Consider the following 15,391-nt stretch of genomic DNA (forward strand, 5'->3'; position numbering starts at 1 on the left):
GTGCATTTAAGTCATTGGTATTTTTATCACTATTCCTTGTGAGTTGAGGATAAATTAGAGGGCAAAAAAATTCTACAACCATGTTAGAAAAAAGAGGATGACCAAAGACATGATAGGGAAGAACAATGAAGAGAGAAAGACAGTAGTAGAAAATGTGGAAAAGGCAGAGTTACTTAATGACTTACTTGTTTTGATTTTTTTCCGGAGAAGGTTGGTGCTAATTGGTTCCTAACATAATGAATTCCAGTGAAAATGGGGTAGGATCAGAAGTTAAAATAGAGGAAGAACAAGCTAAAAATTACTTAAAGTTAGAGATCTTCATGTCACCAGGGCCTGATTAAATGCTTTTTAGAGTATTCTAGGAGCTGACTGAGGAGATATCTGAGCCATTAGCTATTATCTTTGAAAAGTCATGGAAGATGGGAGAGTACAGAAAATTCGAAAAAGGGCAAATGTAGTGTCCATCTCTAAAAAGAAAAATAAGGATAACCCAGGGAATTACAGACCAATCAGCTTCAGTACTGGGAAAGATAATGGAGCAAACAATTAAGGAATCAGTTTGCAAACATCTAGAAGAAAATAAGTAATAGTCAGCATGGATTAAGAACAAATCATGTCAAATAAACCTGATAGCTTTCTTTGACAGAATAACAAAACTTGTGGATAAGGGGGAAGTTGTAGACTTGATATATCTATAACATTTGGATAGCACTTTTTGATCTGTCAGAATGATGTAAGCTGTTAAACTAATGTAAAATCTTCATCATTAGTGCTGATCATTTATCTGAAGTTTCCTGGTAAAGTTAACATTTTTTCAAGATTGTGTGCAAAGATCATTAAAAACCCAGGAAACCTAATGCAAACTGAGTAAAAAATTTACAGGATTATTTTCAATCATGGGAAAAATTAGAAAACCAAAAATAAAAGTTGGAAAGATGAAAGGTTAGAAGCTCTTCTTGTCCTCCAGGTTTTTCCCAGCATAGGGTATATATATTTAAAAAACCTACAAGAGACAATTTTAGAATATAATGGAAGGGGAAACAAAGAATGGGCCAAATACTGCTCACTTTATTTATGCAAGGTCTCTCACTGAAAGCAATGCAATAACACTTTACACAAGTGACCAAGGTTTGGATTAGAGATATTAAATTTCAATCAATTAACTAATCGAACAGTCGATGGGTTTTCCATCGACTATTTGATTAGTCAATAAGCTATAGCATTCTGCCTTTGAAATGTACAAAGAGTTCCAGCAGGGGCTCTTGTGCATTTCAAAGATTGAAACACTGCATGGAGCCAAGGGCCAGCGGGGAATCCCGCTAACCCTGGGCTCCTCACCGGCACTTCTGCTTTGAAATATACAAGAGTCCCCAGAAGGATCTCTTGTGCATTTCAAAGAGGAAGTACCACGTGGAGCCTGGGGTCAGTGGGGAGACTCAGTCCCCCACTGGAACCGGGCCCCCTGCAGCATGCCGCATGGAGCCCAAGACCATTGAGGAGTCCCCCACTGGCCCCAGGCTCCTTGCAGTGCTTCCGCTTTGAAATGTACAAGAGCCCCAGCGGCAACTCTTGTACATTTCAAAGTTGGCCTCACTGCACCCCTACCCCCTTCCATGAAGCTGGAGCTGGGGGGAACCATCTTTTAAGTTGGCTCCCTCCAGCACCCCTTTCTCTCCCCCGCCCCCCGTTGCTGCCTCTTTGTGATAGAGGCATCAAAGGGGGCGGGGGAGCAACTAGTTGACTACTGTGTCGACTATCTGATAAGCTTTTGCTTACATCCCTAGTTTGGATCATCATTTTAAAAAGTTAACTTGACTCTAAATTATTCTTAGACTAGCAGATGTACTTGGCTTTGCTTGAGTCCTTAACTGTAGTATTTTTTTTAAAATTAGAAGGAAAATGTACATGCTTTATTTAAATGATGGGGTTCAGAGTGGGGAGTGCAGGCAGTTATGGCAGGAGGATGGGGGCTCAGAGCACGGGTTGCAGGAATCAGGCAGGTGGTGAGGGGTGCAGAAGTCAGGGCAGGGGTTGTGTGTGGCAGGCTGGGGATGCGGAGGTGGAAGAGTTAGGACAGGGTTTGAGGGTGCAGGGAAAGAATGAAGGCAGGAGACTGGGAGGTGAGGGCAGAGAGTGGGAGTGGAGAAGTCAGGGCAGGGGTTGTGGGGGCAGGGGACTGGGAGGTGTAGGGGGATCAGGGTAGGATGTGGGCAGTACAGAAGTCAGGGCAAGTGTGGTGTGTCAGAGAGTTGGCTGGTGGGAGGCTCAGTGCATGGTTTGGGGGTTGAAGAGCCAGGGCAGGGGGCTTAGAAGTGTTGAGGGCTCGGCAGGGTGTGGGGAAGCAAGCATCAGTGCAGGGTGCTTGGAGGTGTCAGGGGGCTCAGAGCAGTGTAGGGGGGTGCAAGAGTCAGGGCAGGGGGCTAGGTGTGGGGAGGGGCTCAGTGTAGGGTGTGGAGGTTCAGGAGACAGGGTAGGCTGTGGGGGACTCGGGCCTGGGGGCTCATGCAAGGAGGTTTGGGGGCTCACTGGTGAGGGTGGAGCTGCTCTGTGACAGTGGCTCTGTAAGGTCACACTGTAAGTGGCTCTGTGACAGTGGCTCTGTAAGGTCACACTGCCCGGCACTGGCTTCTCTGAGGGCAGGGGGCTGAGGCTATGCTACTTCTCCAGGGGGAGGAGCTGCGCTGTCCGACCCTGTCCCGTAGCTCCTTGCAGGGCTGCTGACTGGTGTCATTCCCTCATCTGGCACTGGGGCCAGGGGAGAAGTTTGGTGCAGGGGGCTACTTACCTGTTGCTGGCAATATGGAGGGCCTTGACATACCATTCTTTTCCTGGTGAGGCGCCTTCCTGTGGTCAATGCAGTATAACTATCTCCTGTGTTTGTTGCCCCCAGAAATCATTGCGGAGCATAATGGTTGCTGCTCTCAGCCCCCTCTCTTTCCGTGTTATGGAAAACAACTGGTTTCCAGGCACATCCCATTTTTCTGGCATAACTAAACCGTGACCTTGCTTTAAGTTAGGATTAGAGAAAGCTGCATACCAAATTTGGTGGTCCTAGCTCTTACTGTTCAGGAGATGTCATCAAACATAGCATTCAAATTATCTCAATTAGGCATTGAGGCTGAAATCTCAAAAAGTGTGGTATAATGTAGAAATATACAAAATAATACAATAAAGCTGCACGAAGTCTTTTGGTATAGGCAGGATCCTGCATGTCTGGGGAAAACAAAGAGACTTTGTGTATTAAAAAACGGAATCCTGAGGATGATGCAATAAAATAGAAGACATTATAAAAAGACCCTAAAACTCCAGGGTCTGCAATATATTTGCTCTGATTATGAAGAGTTATCACCATAAAGGGGAAATTCATTTTTTTCCAAACAAATATAATGAAGCAGTTAAATAGAGCTTTCATTAATTGCTGTTAACTCGTAATTAAAAAAAAAAATCACAAACAAATTAATGATGATTCATTGCAGTTTTAATCACACCTTTATTGAGTATTTTGGGTGTTTTTCTATATTTTCAACTACTGATTTCAGTTACAACACAGAATAAAAAGTTTACAGTACTCTCTATTTTTATTACAAATATTTGCAGTGTAAAAATGATAAAGAAATAATATTATTCAGTTCACCTTATACAAATGTTTATCATGAAAGTGCAACTGACAAATGTAGGAATTTTTGTTACATATCTTCACTCAAAAACAAAACTGTAAAACTTTTGAATCTACAAGTCCATTTAATCCTACTTCTTGTTAATCCGGTCTCTAAGACAAGCAAGTTTGTTTCCATTTAAGGGAGATAATGCTGCCTGTTTCTTATTTTAGTATCACCTGAAAGTAAGAATAGGCATTCTCATGGTACTTTTGTAGCCTGCAGTGCAAAATATTTATGTGCCAGATATGATAAATATTTGTATGCCTTTTAATGCTTCAGCCAGTATTCCAGAGGACATGCTTCTGTGCTGATGATGCTCATTAAAACAACAATTCATGAGCACTGTACAGTCCATATTCTGTGTTCTATTTGAAATAAATTTAAAAATGTAGAAAACACCCCCAAAATATTTAAAAAAATGGTATTTCAATTATTGTTTAACAGCATGATTAGTCACTTACCAGCTTTAATTTGAAAGTTTTACCTATATCCATAATCTGTGGGGTTCTTGGGAGTACATCTGGTGAATGGGAGAACAATACTAAATTTCAAACACTTAGTTTTAGTGTTTGGCCCTAATCCTTCCTGTGGCATGCAGAACTAGCACATGATTACATACTGGTGCTGAGCAGCTGCTATATAGAAACATATTTCCTAGCATTAGTTATATCATAGCATTGACTGTATTATATTAAGTAAACATCAGGAAGAGGCTCATTCTCTCTGTCTCTTGGTTCTCTACAGGACTTCCTCCTGAGCCAGTTCCCTTTACCCACTAGTACCATCAGCAGATACAACAACCATCTTTTGGTTCTGATGCACCTTAATTAGAAAGGGCAGCATTCAGCCATTTAAAAGGTGTCAGGGTCAATCCTGTGCCTCAACACTTGCCAACATCCTCCCATTGAGAGCTTCTGTATTTTCAGTGGGGTCCCAGTAATTATGTTGCTACTACCTGTATCTGCCCCTTAATTTCCATTCTGGTAACATGCTTGAAACCAGATATTCAGTTAGCTTGTCCTTTGGTAAAACTGATCTTTTAATTCCTCAAGTTCCTAAATAAAATAGAGACATTACAATAACATAGTGCTTCATGACATAGCTTCCACAGAGCCCCACTACAGGAATCACATGACTGGTCATGAAACCTTTTTGATCAGTAGTGAGGAGTCCACATGGCTGACTTAAGCCCTATATTCAATGGACCAACAGTATAATTGCTGTAGTCCTAACCATCCTTCAGTTCCTCTCTGCTGCTAGTTTGAGCACTCATGGAAACTATTTAAGGGATGATGTATGTGAAGTTTTGGTTCTGAACTTATTCTCTTGACATTTGGTCAACAGCAGACTCTGGTTTGAGAAGGACAGTGCTTCAGTTCCTGTTAAATAAGCTTGCCTTTTCAGGAATATGACTGTTAGCTAATCTCCTATAGTAGGGCTCTGTGGGCACAATGTCATGAAACTATTAAAGATAGTATACTTATCAGAGGTAATTCTTATACTCTGAATGTATTGCCATTTCAGAGCCAAAATCAAACTCAACTTCATGGCCTAGGTCCAGATGAGACTTCTTGAGGTAAAGAATAGCTGAAAGGCAGTTAGAGGAGGCAGAGTATTTATGCCCTTGCAATATAGGGCTACAAAAGGAATTACAGATGCTTGTAACAGCAGAGTACTATTTAACATTGTTTTGGAGGCCACATGGATAGGCATTCTTAATGGGTGGTGCTATAGCGGCAGTACAAGCTTTTCTGTCTCATAGAGAATGGATTGATTTAAATCAGTTGCTCTCAACTGGAGCTATTCATACTCCAGGGAGTACAGAGATCTTCCAGAGGGTACACATCAGCTCATATGGATATTTGCTTAGTTTTACAACTGCTATGTAAAAAGCACTTGCAAAGTTGGTACAAACTAAACTTTCATACAATGATTTGTTTATATTACTCTGTATACTATACACTGAAATGGAAGTACAATACTTATATTCAATTGATTTAATGTATAATTTTATGGTAAAATGAGAAAGTAATTTTTTGAGTAATAGCTTGCTGTGACTTTAGTATTTTTAATGTCTGTTTTTTTTAAACAAGTAGTTTTTAAATGAGATGAAATTTGAAGTAAAGCAAGACAAATCAGATTCCTAAAAGGGAAACAATACTCTGGAAAGGTTGAAAGCCACTGATTTTAATAATGATTTAAATCAACCACCTAGAACATTTTATTGATATGATCAACTTTAATATTGTTTTGCATTTGTAATTGTTTTTCTGCAAAAGAAAGGTTTATTCTCATTGATTGGCAACCATTATAACTCGTTGACCTGCAACTAAATATGAGCTTTGCTCTAAGTTTGTTATTGTTTGCTAAAAAGGACTATAACCTGTATCTATGCACATCTATTTAAGAATTTTGTAGCTTAACATTCTCATTTAGATTCTTAATTTTTACACTTTTAGAAAATGGTGAATGATATTTCTTTAGTGTAGAATTATTTATTTTTTTCTAATGATTTGTGTTAAGCTGCATTTGAATGGAAATTAAAATTAAAATGCATAAAACAGCATTTTATTGTTGAAATCTACCTTCAATGTATTGGATAAATAAGAAAAATACATTTATTAAAATGTGTTTTATATATTAAACTGTCAAGGCTGTTCCCTACTCCGGCAGTCTGAGTGCAGAATATTTGGGACCACAAGGGGCCTTAAATACTTTGCCTCTATAGGCTCTGCTTACAAAAACTCTCCAGAGTCACAGATTTACTGACTTTGGTGGGTAGCTGCCACCATCAAGTGATTTAACCCTGAAAAACCGGAAGGAACACTTGAATTCCTTCTCCATGGATACCCCAAGCTCTTTTGCCCCGAGAGAGCTTGAAAAAGTAGCAAAAAACAAAGAAAAACAAATTGTATCTCTAGTAGCTGACCTCCAAGGCTCGGCAGACACACACAGATCCTGTTACCTTCCACAAGAATCAAATCATCACCTTAAAAAGGATTATTTTATTAACAAAACAAAAAGATACACTTGGTAAAGCATACTTTTGGTTGCTAGGTGTTAACAGAGCAACTAAGAAAAGAACTGATCAAAAACACAAAGAATCATAGTTCTTTGGGTGCTTGCTCATGTCCATTCCATGTAGGTGTGTGCACGCGTCATCGGAAATTTTTCCCTTAGCAGCACCCATTTGGCCAGCAGGGAAGTCCCCTGGCGTGGTGCTGGTATACTGGCCATTATATACCCCTGTTGGCCCTCCACCCCCTCAATTCCTTCTTACTGCCCGTGATGGTCATTGAAACGTGCTCTTGTTCTTAAGTGGCAAGCGCCTTTCAGCAGTTAACTTGTTCTCAAGTTCCTTTGTTTCTGTTCCAGTTGATCAGTTGCTAAGTGCTGTTTTCTTAGTGTAAAGTACAGTCGTTAGTGTTAAGGGCTTGCGGCTGCCCTTATTCCATGCGGCCCATGCCTGCCCCCCAGGGCTTCAAACCCTGCGAATGGTGCAAGTGGTCTATGCCTTGAGGTGGCTCACACTCAGCTTGCCTGAAGCGCCTGGGAAAGGCTCACTTGTCAGAGGCCTGCAATATCTGCAAGGTGTTAAACCACAAACAAAGCAGGAGGGTGAGTCACGCCTAAAGATAATTTTAATGGAGGCGGCTCTCCGACCAGCACCAGCGTCAGATCTGGCACCAGCAATGCAGAGTGCACTGGCCTCAGTGTGGGAGCTCTCAGCCTACACACACACCTCCCTAGCACCATGAAGACCACGACACCACTCTTCATCTCCAGTGTCACAGAAGAAGAGGAGACTCAGCAGGGGAAGATCACCCCCACAGCACATGCCCTCTGTGCACTCTCCAGTGGGACATATGGCACCAGCAGGCGCCGAGCCCGGACCTTTGAGATTGGGCAGAAGGCCTAGCTTCATCGGGACCCCAGTCCAGTGAGTGAGTTCCTGGAGCCCTTGACTCTGAAGGCATTTGAGGTAGCCAGGGACCTAACTGAGCTGTCCCTTACCTCCTCGCTAGCACCGGCCTCTGGACGGGACCCTGATCAGCACTGATCCAAGCACAAGGCACCAGCTGCCTCGGCACCGGACCCTGAAAGGCACCGCTCCTCCCAGGCTGTCCCGCCACTGCCTGTGGCACCGTCTTCTGGGCCTGCTCCAACCACGGCGTCCACCCCAGCCCGCTCTGCGGTACCGGACCTGGCATCGGGCCATAGGGTTTGGTTGGCACCGACTGCGGCATCAACTACCAAGCCCTGTCGGAACTGCTCAGGTCCTGGCTGTGGGCTCAGCCATGCCTCCTCCCCCCCCTTGCCGGCACTGGGGGAAGCCGGAGTTGATGGCTCAGCACGCTCCAGCAGCAGCAAGGTCCCCAATGGCGTCTGCCTCTGCTCTGCCCTGGTCGGCATCGGAATATACCACTGACTCAGAGGCAGAATCAGTCTGGTCCTCTAGGGGGTCTCGACACCGTTACCACTCCTGCCAGTCACAGCACCATAGTGCCTCTGCTTACCCACAGCAATGGGCACAACCGGCCCCAGTGCCAATGATGCAGCAGGCCTAGCCTCGTCAGGCCCCAGGAGCCCCTCAATGGCCCTTCTGGACCCCGTGGGCTTTCAAACAAGCTCAGGGTGTAGCCCCCTCTAGGCTGGAGTCGGAACCCCCCTCAGCAGCCCTCCTCATCTGATCCCCCTCGTTGGGGCAGTCACTTCCCCTGGGCCAGACGTCCCCTAGGCCCTCGGAGCCCGAGGGTCAGGAGGGTAGGCCGGTCACAGGGCCATCCTCAGTGGCCTCCCAGGGCCCCCACATGCTGGGTGCCCAGCCAACGTAGGGGTGCTGCTTTGGACTCACCTACCTAAATGGAAAGGACATGAGCAAGCACTCGAAGAAGAAAGAACTGTTACTTACCTCTTAACTGTTGTTCTTTGAGATGTGCTGCTCATGTCCATTCCAAATCACACCTGCCTCCCCTTTCTCAGAGTAGTCCGGTAAGAAGGAACTGAGGGAATGGAGGGACAGCAGGGGTATATATTGGCCAATATACCGGTGCCACTTCAGGGGGCTCCACTGCTGGCCCAACGGGTGCTGCTAAGGGAAAAATTTCCGATGATGCGTGCATACTGCGTGTGCACACCTACATGGAATGGACATGAGCAAGCACTCGAAGAACAACAGTTTTGAGGTAAGTAACCAATCTTTCTTCAGGTTGTAACTTACTTACATGGTGAATGAGGGAGGAAAGACATAGATTCGCACAGAGAAGTTTAACCAAACAATCAAAATAAAGAAAAATACCCTGATTGCAACTAAATACATACTTTCCCCTCTACTCATGATCCATGCTGATCTGTACTTAAGGCCCAGTTCACTCCCATGTTCAATATTTCTTATAGGCACAGTAATTCTGATTACTGAATATGCTTCCTCCAGCTCTTACCTTAGAATTTTTCCCCAAAGAGAGCAGGCAAGTTATCTAAATTTAATTCATATTTTTAGTACTGTATTCTCATTGGTTCTTCTGACCCCCTACCAACACCATTGCTAGCTACCTGAGTTTAACCCGTTAGTCACCGGATGCTAGCCAGCACTCTTCCTATCCATCACGTAAATGAAGGAAGAATTGTCTGTAGTTAGTGATTTGAATTGGTCACCGTGTCATTTAATATTTTAGAATTAGTAGATCTCATCCCGTCACACAGTTGTATTCAAGAGGGGAAATCGAGAACAAGTTTAACTTCTGTTTCAATTCCCTGCCTTTTTCTTAACTTCTGAAATAAACATTTATCAGCAATGTTAAAAATCGAATAGTTCCATTAAAGAATTAAAATCTCATCCAGAATTCTTGTCAAAGAGGGTCTTAAAATTGTGCTTAAATGTGACTATACACTACTGATAATTTTTCTGAAACCACATACCACCAAAGAGGAAAAAAAGCTGTGATTTCAGATGTCCATATGATGTTTTCATTTTCTATAGAGCAAACAATACTTTTTGTAGCTTAAGCAGAAAGAATAACAGGCCAGGCCATATCAGCCCAGAGGATTTCTAACTGGATCTCTTTCTGTAGCTGTACTTGTTATGAGTTGTTAAAATGCGACACTGCTATCAAGTACTATTGTGCATTCAGCTGCAGCTCATGCTGCCACTGTGGTCCTTCTGAGGAGTGTTCTTGTGTATATTTATAGAGTTGCTACACACATACATTCACTCAAGGTTTTGTGATAAGAAAAGCATTTTGGACTGATGCCAACTTTGGAATGATAGTTCTGTAGTCACAGTTTAAATAGACCTCAGTTAGATTCCACCTCCAGAGGAGAACTATTTGGGAATTGGTGGATTATAAATCTGTACAAGAACTCAAAGAAGAATAAGAAACAATTATTTACCTGGCCATTTACTGTGGCTCTTTGAGATTTGTTGCAGGCATATATATATTCCACAACCCATTTCCCTTCCCCGCTACAGTGGATTGAATTGTTACCAAGATTCTGGTGGTGAAGGGACAAGAGAGCAGTTGGAGCAGTTCTGCTCTTGCCTGAAGGTTTAAGGGCAGTTAGGGTGTATGTACCGATCCATTGGGTGCTGCTGCCCAAAAGTTTTCTCCTTGAAAATACGGGGCGCTCAGACCCCACAATGGAATAGTTATATATAAAGCATCCTGAAAAAACAGTTAGGGCTCGTCTACACTGGCCCCTTTTCCGGAAGGGGCATGTAAATTTCACCAGTCATCGTAGGGAAATCCGCGGGGGATTTAAATATCCCCCGCGGCATTTAAATAAAAATGTCCGCCGCTTTTTTCCGGCTTTTAAAAAAGCCGGAAAAGAGCGTCTACACTGGCCCCGATCCTCCGGAAAAAGTGCCCTTATTCAAAGTAGGAATAAGACCCTCCGGAAAAGGGCACTTTTTCCGGAGGATCGGGGCCAGTGTAGACGCTCTTTTCCGGCTTTTTTAAAAGCCGGAAAAAAGCGGCGGACATTTTTATTTAAATGCCGCGGGGGATATTTAAATCCCCCGCGGATTTCCCTACGACGACTGGTGAAATTTACATGCCCCTTCCGGAAAAGGGGCCAGTGTAGACGTAGCCTTATAGTACAAGTAGGTATAGGTTGAATCTCTCTAGTCTGCCACCTTTATGACCTGACTCTGCCGAACCAGAGAATTTGCCAAACCTCGGGAGGCCAATATTGTCTAGCAGCATTATACTTCCAGTGCTTACTGGGCTCTTAGAAGACATTTAGGGGTAAATTAGAGCTACATAACAGCATAGAACACTGAGAGCCAGGACTTGCAAACTTAATGGGACTGCAGAAAACTTAGCCACACCAAGTGGACATCTAGCTAACTAAAATCATGCCAGACCATGGATGCTGCTGTACCAGGGAGAGTTGAACTAGAGATACAAACTATAATTTTCTTCCAGGTGCTTAAACAGTGACTTCTACCAGTTCAGTAGTTTAATTTTCTTTAAAATTCCAGCACCATATACGCTATTCTAATATTACATTATTTAAATGTTAATAAAATATAGCATGTTTAGGCCTTAACCATGTATTGTCATAATTTCACATTTAATTTTAGATGGGTTTTATATTTTAAAGGGCTCGTCTAGACTACGCTGAAGTTTCGAAAGAGGATATGCAAATTCCGTGGGAATTTGCATATCTTCTTCTGATCTCACTTTCAAAAGTGAAAGTAGTCGGATGTGGCTTCTTCGGTAAACACCCCTCTTTTTTGAAACTTCAGTGTAGTCTAGATATAGCCAAAAAGAAAACAAATTTAATTTAAATAACCTATTTTGATACATCATTTTTATCCTTCCTAACTTCATAATTGTGTTTATAATATTTTAATTTGCAGATTTTTCATTTTAATATTATAAAAATCTAAGAAACATAAATTTAATATAATTCCTGTTCATTCTAGTAGTTTAAGTGCTTTTTAAAATTTTAAGGTACATAAAATAAAGACTATTTGAAAGGTAAATGAAATGGGTAATTGCTACAAATAACATGACCCTCCAATAAAGTTCAATTAAAGTAATTGTATCACTATTGTGTCTTCACAAAGCCATGAGATATAAAACAAGTATTTTGTTGGTCTTAAAAACATTCCTGTAATGTCTTTATTTTGTGTCAGGAGTTAAGCTACAAATGGAGATGAAATACAGAACTAAAATTCTTATCTTTTAAGGGGTCCTGATACATTCCTGACAACTTGATTTCATCCCATGGGATAAGATAATCAGAAACTCACACTTGATTTATAACTTTACTCATTTATTGGTTGATTTCCTGTAGTAATTTACTAAAATTGACTGGGTACAAATTTAACTTGCCATTTCAGTCACTCAAATTTCTTTAGTGTGTTCAACACAGTGATTTAAAAAAAATAATTAATTGAAGAATAAAGAGAGTGTATTGCTGAAACAAATATTCAAATAGTACTAAAATTGGAGTAGAGCACAAAATGTCAGCATATGGGATTCCAAAATAAATTAACATGTCAATGCAGGTAAGAGTTTGTGAGATGTGAAATGGTATGTGAGATAGGTACAGATGGAATATATGAGGTGAGTATTTTGTGGAGATGTTTGTACACAAAGGGTAAAGTTAGGCCAATGAGAATTCATGCTCAATAAGGAAGATCGAGGCAAGTTATGTTTATTGTAAGAAACATTATAGGTTTTCACAGCAGTAAGATCAGCAAGCTGTAGGTTGTGTGCTTGCTTAAGATTTTTTCCCCCTTTTTCACATCTTCGCCTAAATGGCAGACTGAGCTGTTCACAAATAACTTTTTCTATGATTGTTTGTTATAGTTCCTTGCCTGCCCCCACCAAAGTGAACTGAAAATTCCCATGGAATTCACTGGGAGCAGTAATGTTCAGAGTGCAATTTTGCTTCTGAGGTTGAGACACACTGGGGAAAGGAAAGGATATTCACTAGCTCAACCAATATGGAGACTGGGGAGTATTATTTCCTGCAGGTGTATCTAAGGTTTCTTCCAGCAGAACCATTCAGATGTGCTGAAAGATAGATTCTGAGCTTCACACACCACTTCCAGACATACTTCCTCACTTTCCCCAGCAGTCCTGTGGTACCTTAGAGTCTAACAAATTATTAGGTCATGAGCTTTCATGGGTAAAACCCAAGTCATCAGATGAGGAATTTTTACCCACGAAAGCTCATGACCTAATACATTTGTTAGTCTTTAAGATGCCACAGGACTGCTTGCTGTTTTTAAATTTGAGGGGACCTGTAAAGCTCCTTTGAGTAGCTAGAAAGGAACAAGTAGTTAGGCAGCCCCTGGTGGCTGCCCTGGGTCAGGGGAATCTGACTATGGGAATTGGCAGGATGAAGCCCCACAAATCTTCTTGAATTAATGGATTCAGGCAGGATAAGACCTAATAGAAACCTTTGGACTATGACAAAGTGTGGAAACTGGTGTGCTTCAGCTATAGAAGAAGGAACCCAGTTTCCAAGGGGGCTGAGCATTAATGCCTTTATTGTCCTGCTCTTCCTCTAAAAATCCTGCTTGCTTCCACCTGATCACTTATGTTGGGCGCTAACTAGGGATGTAAAATCCCATTTGAAACGTTAACTATATTTTTAACTGATAACCAGCCCTCTGGGGCATACTGCTCCCAGTGAATTCCATGGCAATTTTCAGTTCACTTTGGTTGGGGCAGGCAAGGAACTATAACAAACAATCATAGAAAAAGTTATTTGTGAACAGCTCAGTCTGCCATTTAGGCGAAGATGTGAAAAAGGGAAAACAATCTTACGCAAGCACACAACCTACAGCTGTGCAAATAGCCTTACAGATCCTGGGGCATACTGCAAGTGGGGGACCACTGGAACAGCTCCCCGCTTGTAGTGCGACACAGTAAGCCTGGCTTGCTTACCCAGGTAAGCATGCTGATAAGGCAATGCTTAACGAGTAAACTGTTAACCGCTTACCCCCTTTATATTTTTAGAGCTAGCATATCATATACATGCAGACTAAGGCTATTAACAGGCTTAGCTGAATGTGTATTAATTTCACAGAAAGGTATAGCATGAGTTAACCAATATAAAAGTTTTTCTGCTCACACCCACATATTAATTTCTTTTTGGCTGTTGCATTCTTTGTGCACTTCCCACTTATTAATAGATTATCAAATCTCAGTTTTGTTTTACATTTCCTTTCAAGTACATATGTGTCCACTAGGTGGAGATAAAACCATTTAGTTCAAACTTTGGGTGTTGACTACACTAGAATCTATTGGTAGTTGCTGATCACTGGTTTTTAATCATGAAAAACTAATTGGGGGGGGGGGTGTAGAGCAATGGGGAAATCAGAAAGTCCTACAAACTACTTTTGTTAAGAGAAGGCTATTATGTGTGTCCCTTTTTAATTCAAATATTAGTGCAAGAAAAATCTGATCTTGTCAGTTAGTTGAATGTTACGTTCTAAGGAAAGGAGTTTTATATATTTCTAGTCTAGAAAGTATTTTAGTAAGCATTTAGTTTTTTTAAAAATTTTCTTTTGTTCTGTTTTCTCTGTCTGTAGTTGTCTGCAGCCCAGGAACATATAATCCCCATGATGGAGTTCACTGTCTTCAGTGCAACCAAACTTTGATATATGGAGCAGCAAAATGTTAGCAGAATATCATACATGGCTCTAATGTACTTTATTTTTAACATAGTAACATCAGTACATGTATTTTAACACCTTGTACAGAGAATTTTGAATACAACAATGTTTTTTAAAGGAGTAATATCTAGCCACTTTAATAAAATAATAGGTCTTATGCTATTTTTGAGTATTTGATTTTTTTTTTAAAAAACTACATCTTGTGTTTACGAAATATGCCAAATAGACCACTGTGTCGACTAAAGCTCTTTAGTTAATCACAGAACAGCGTGTAGGCAGTGGGCATGTATACTTCCTCACAAGTTGCTTGTCGATGTCCTGCTTTTTCTAGAAAGACCATTTTTAGGAGTGTATGTCTAATTTAGTGTACCTGATCATCTAGTCCTTTTATAGACTGTTAGAGGATTGTGAGGAGCCCAGGCTCCATAACAGATGCTCAGAGGTGGATCACACTAGCTTGCAGACCCAGGTTTGTGATCTATTAAATTGTGTTTCCTCCATGAACAATTACCAGGTAAGAAATTATTTCTGATATCAGTGATTTTAGTTTTTCTAGTAAGGGAGGGCTTCAGACATTCCTACATAAAATTTCATAAGGATAAATTAATGCTACAGGTCCATATGGAATTCCTCCTAAAAGAGTAGCAGCATTTCATTTTAATCATTTCAGTCATCTTGTTGGTATTTTCGCTCAACCTTATGGTCAGGCCAGCGGGTCAAATATCAAAGCTCTCTTGGCTTTTATCTGGAGTAGGCTAAATCTTCAGATAAAACATCTATTTCTATTACTTTACATCAGTGTGTAACAGTATAAACCTGTGTCTAAGAGAACTACGACTAACCGGTTGCCTTCATGCCTTCTCATTGTTACTCCTTAGTGGGCTTGACCATTAATGGAAGTTAAGAAGAGTAACAGGAGTCAGCCTCAGATCATTACCAGGGCAGGAAATTAGCAGTGCAGCCCCTAATGGAATTCTTAATATAGTTTTAATAAAACACTGGGGTAAGGGGAAACAGATTCATGTTGAAAAGTGTAGTTTGTGCTGTAAAGTCAGTTTCAGTACTGAAAATAGTCTAACTCAGTGGTTCTTAACCA

General features: G+C 41.4%; 1 protein-coding gene across 1 annotated transcript in view; it reads left to right on the plus strand.

Annotated features, from left to right (window-relative positions):
* ZPBP (zona pellucida binding protein) overlaps positions 1 to 14,457 on the plus strand; it is a 58,118-nt gene extending 43,661 nt beyond the window's left edge. Inside the window, exon 8 of the mRNA XM_075921686.1 lies at positions 14,212 to 14,457. Coding sequence (XP_075777801.1) covers positions 14,212 to 14,303 — 92 coding nt within the window. The 3' untranslated portion in view covers positions 14,304 to 14,457. The remainder of the gene's footprint in view (positions 1 to 14,211) is intronic.
* Positions 14,458 to 15,391: the final 934 nt, after the last annotated feature.

The sequence above is a fragment of the Pelodiscus sinensis genome, chromosome 2, assembly GCF_052426305.1.
Source record: "Pelodiscus sinensis isolate ZL-2025 chromosome 2, ASM5242630v1, whole genome shotgun sequence".
NCBI classification, from domain to species: domain Eukaryota; kingdom Metazoa; phylum Chordata; order Testudines; family Trionychidae; genus Pelodiscus; species Pelodiscus sinensis.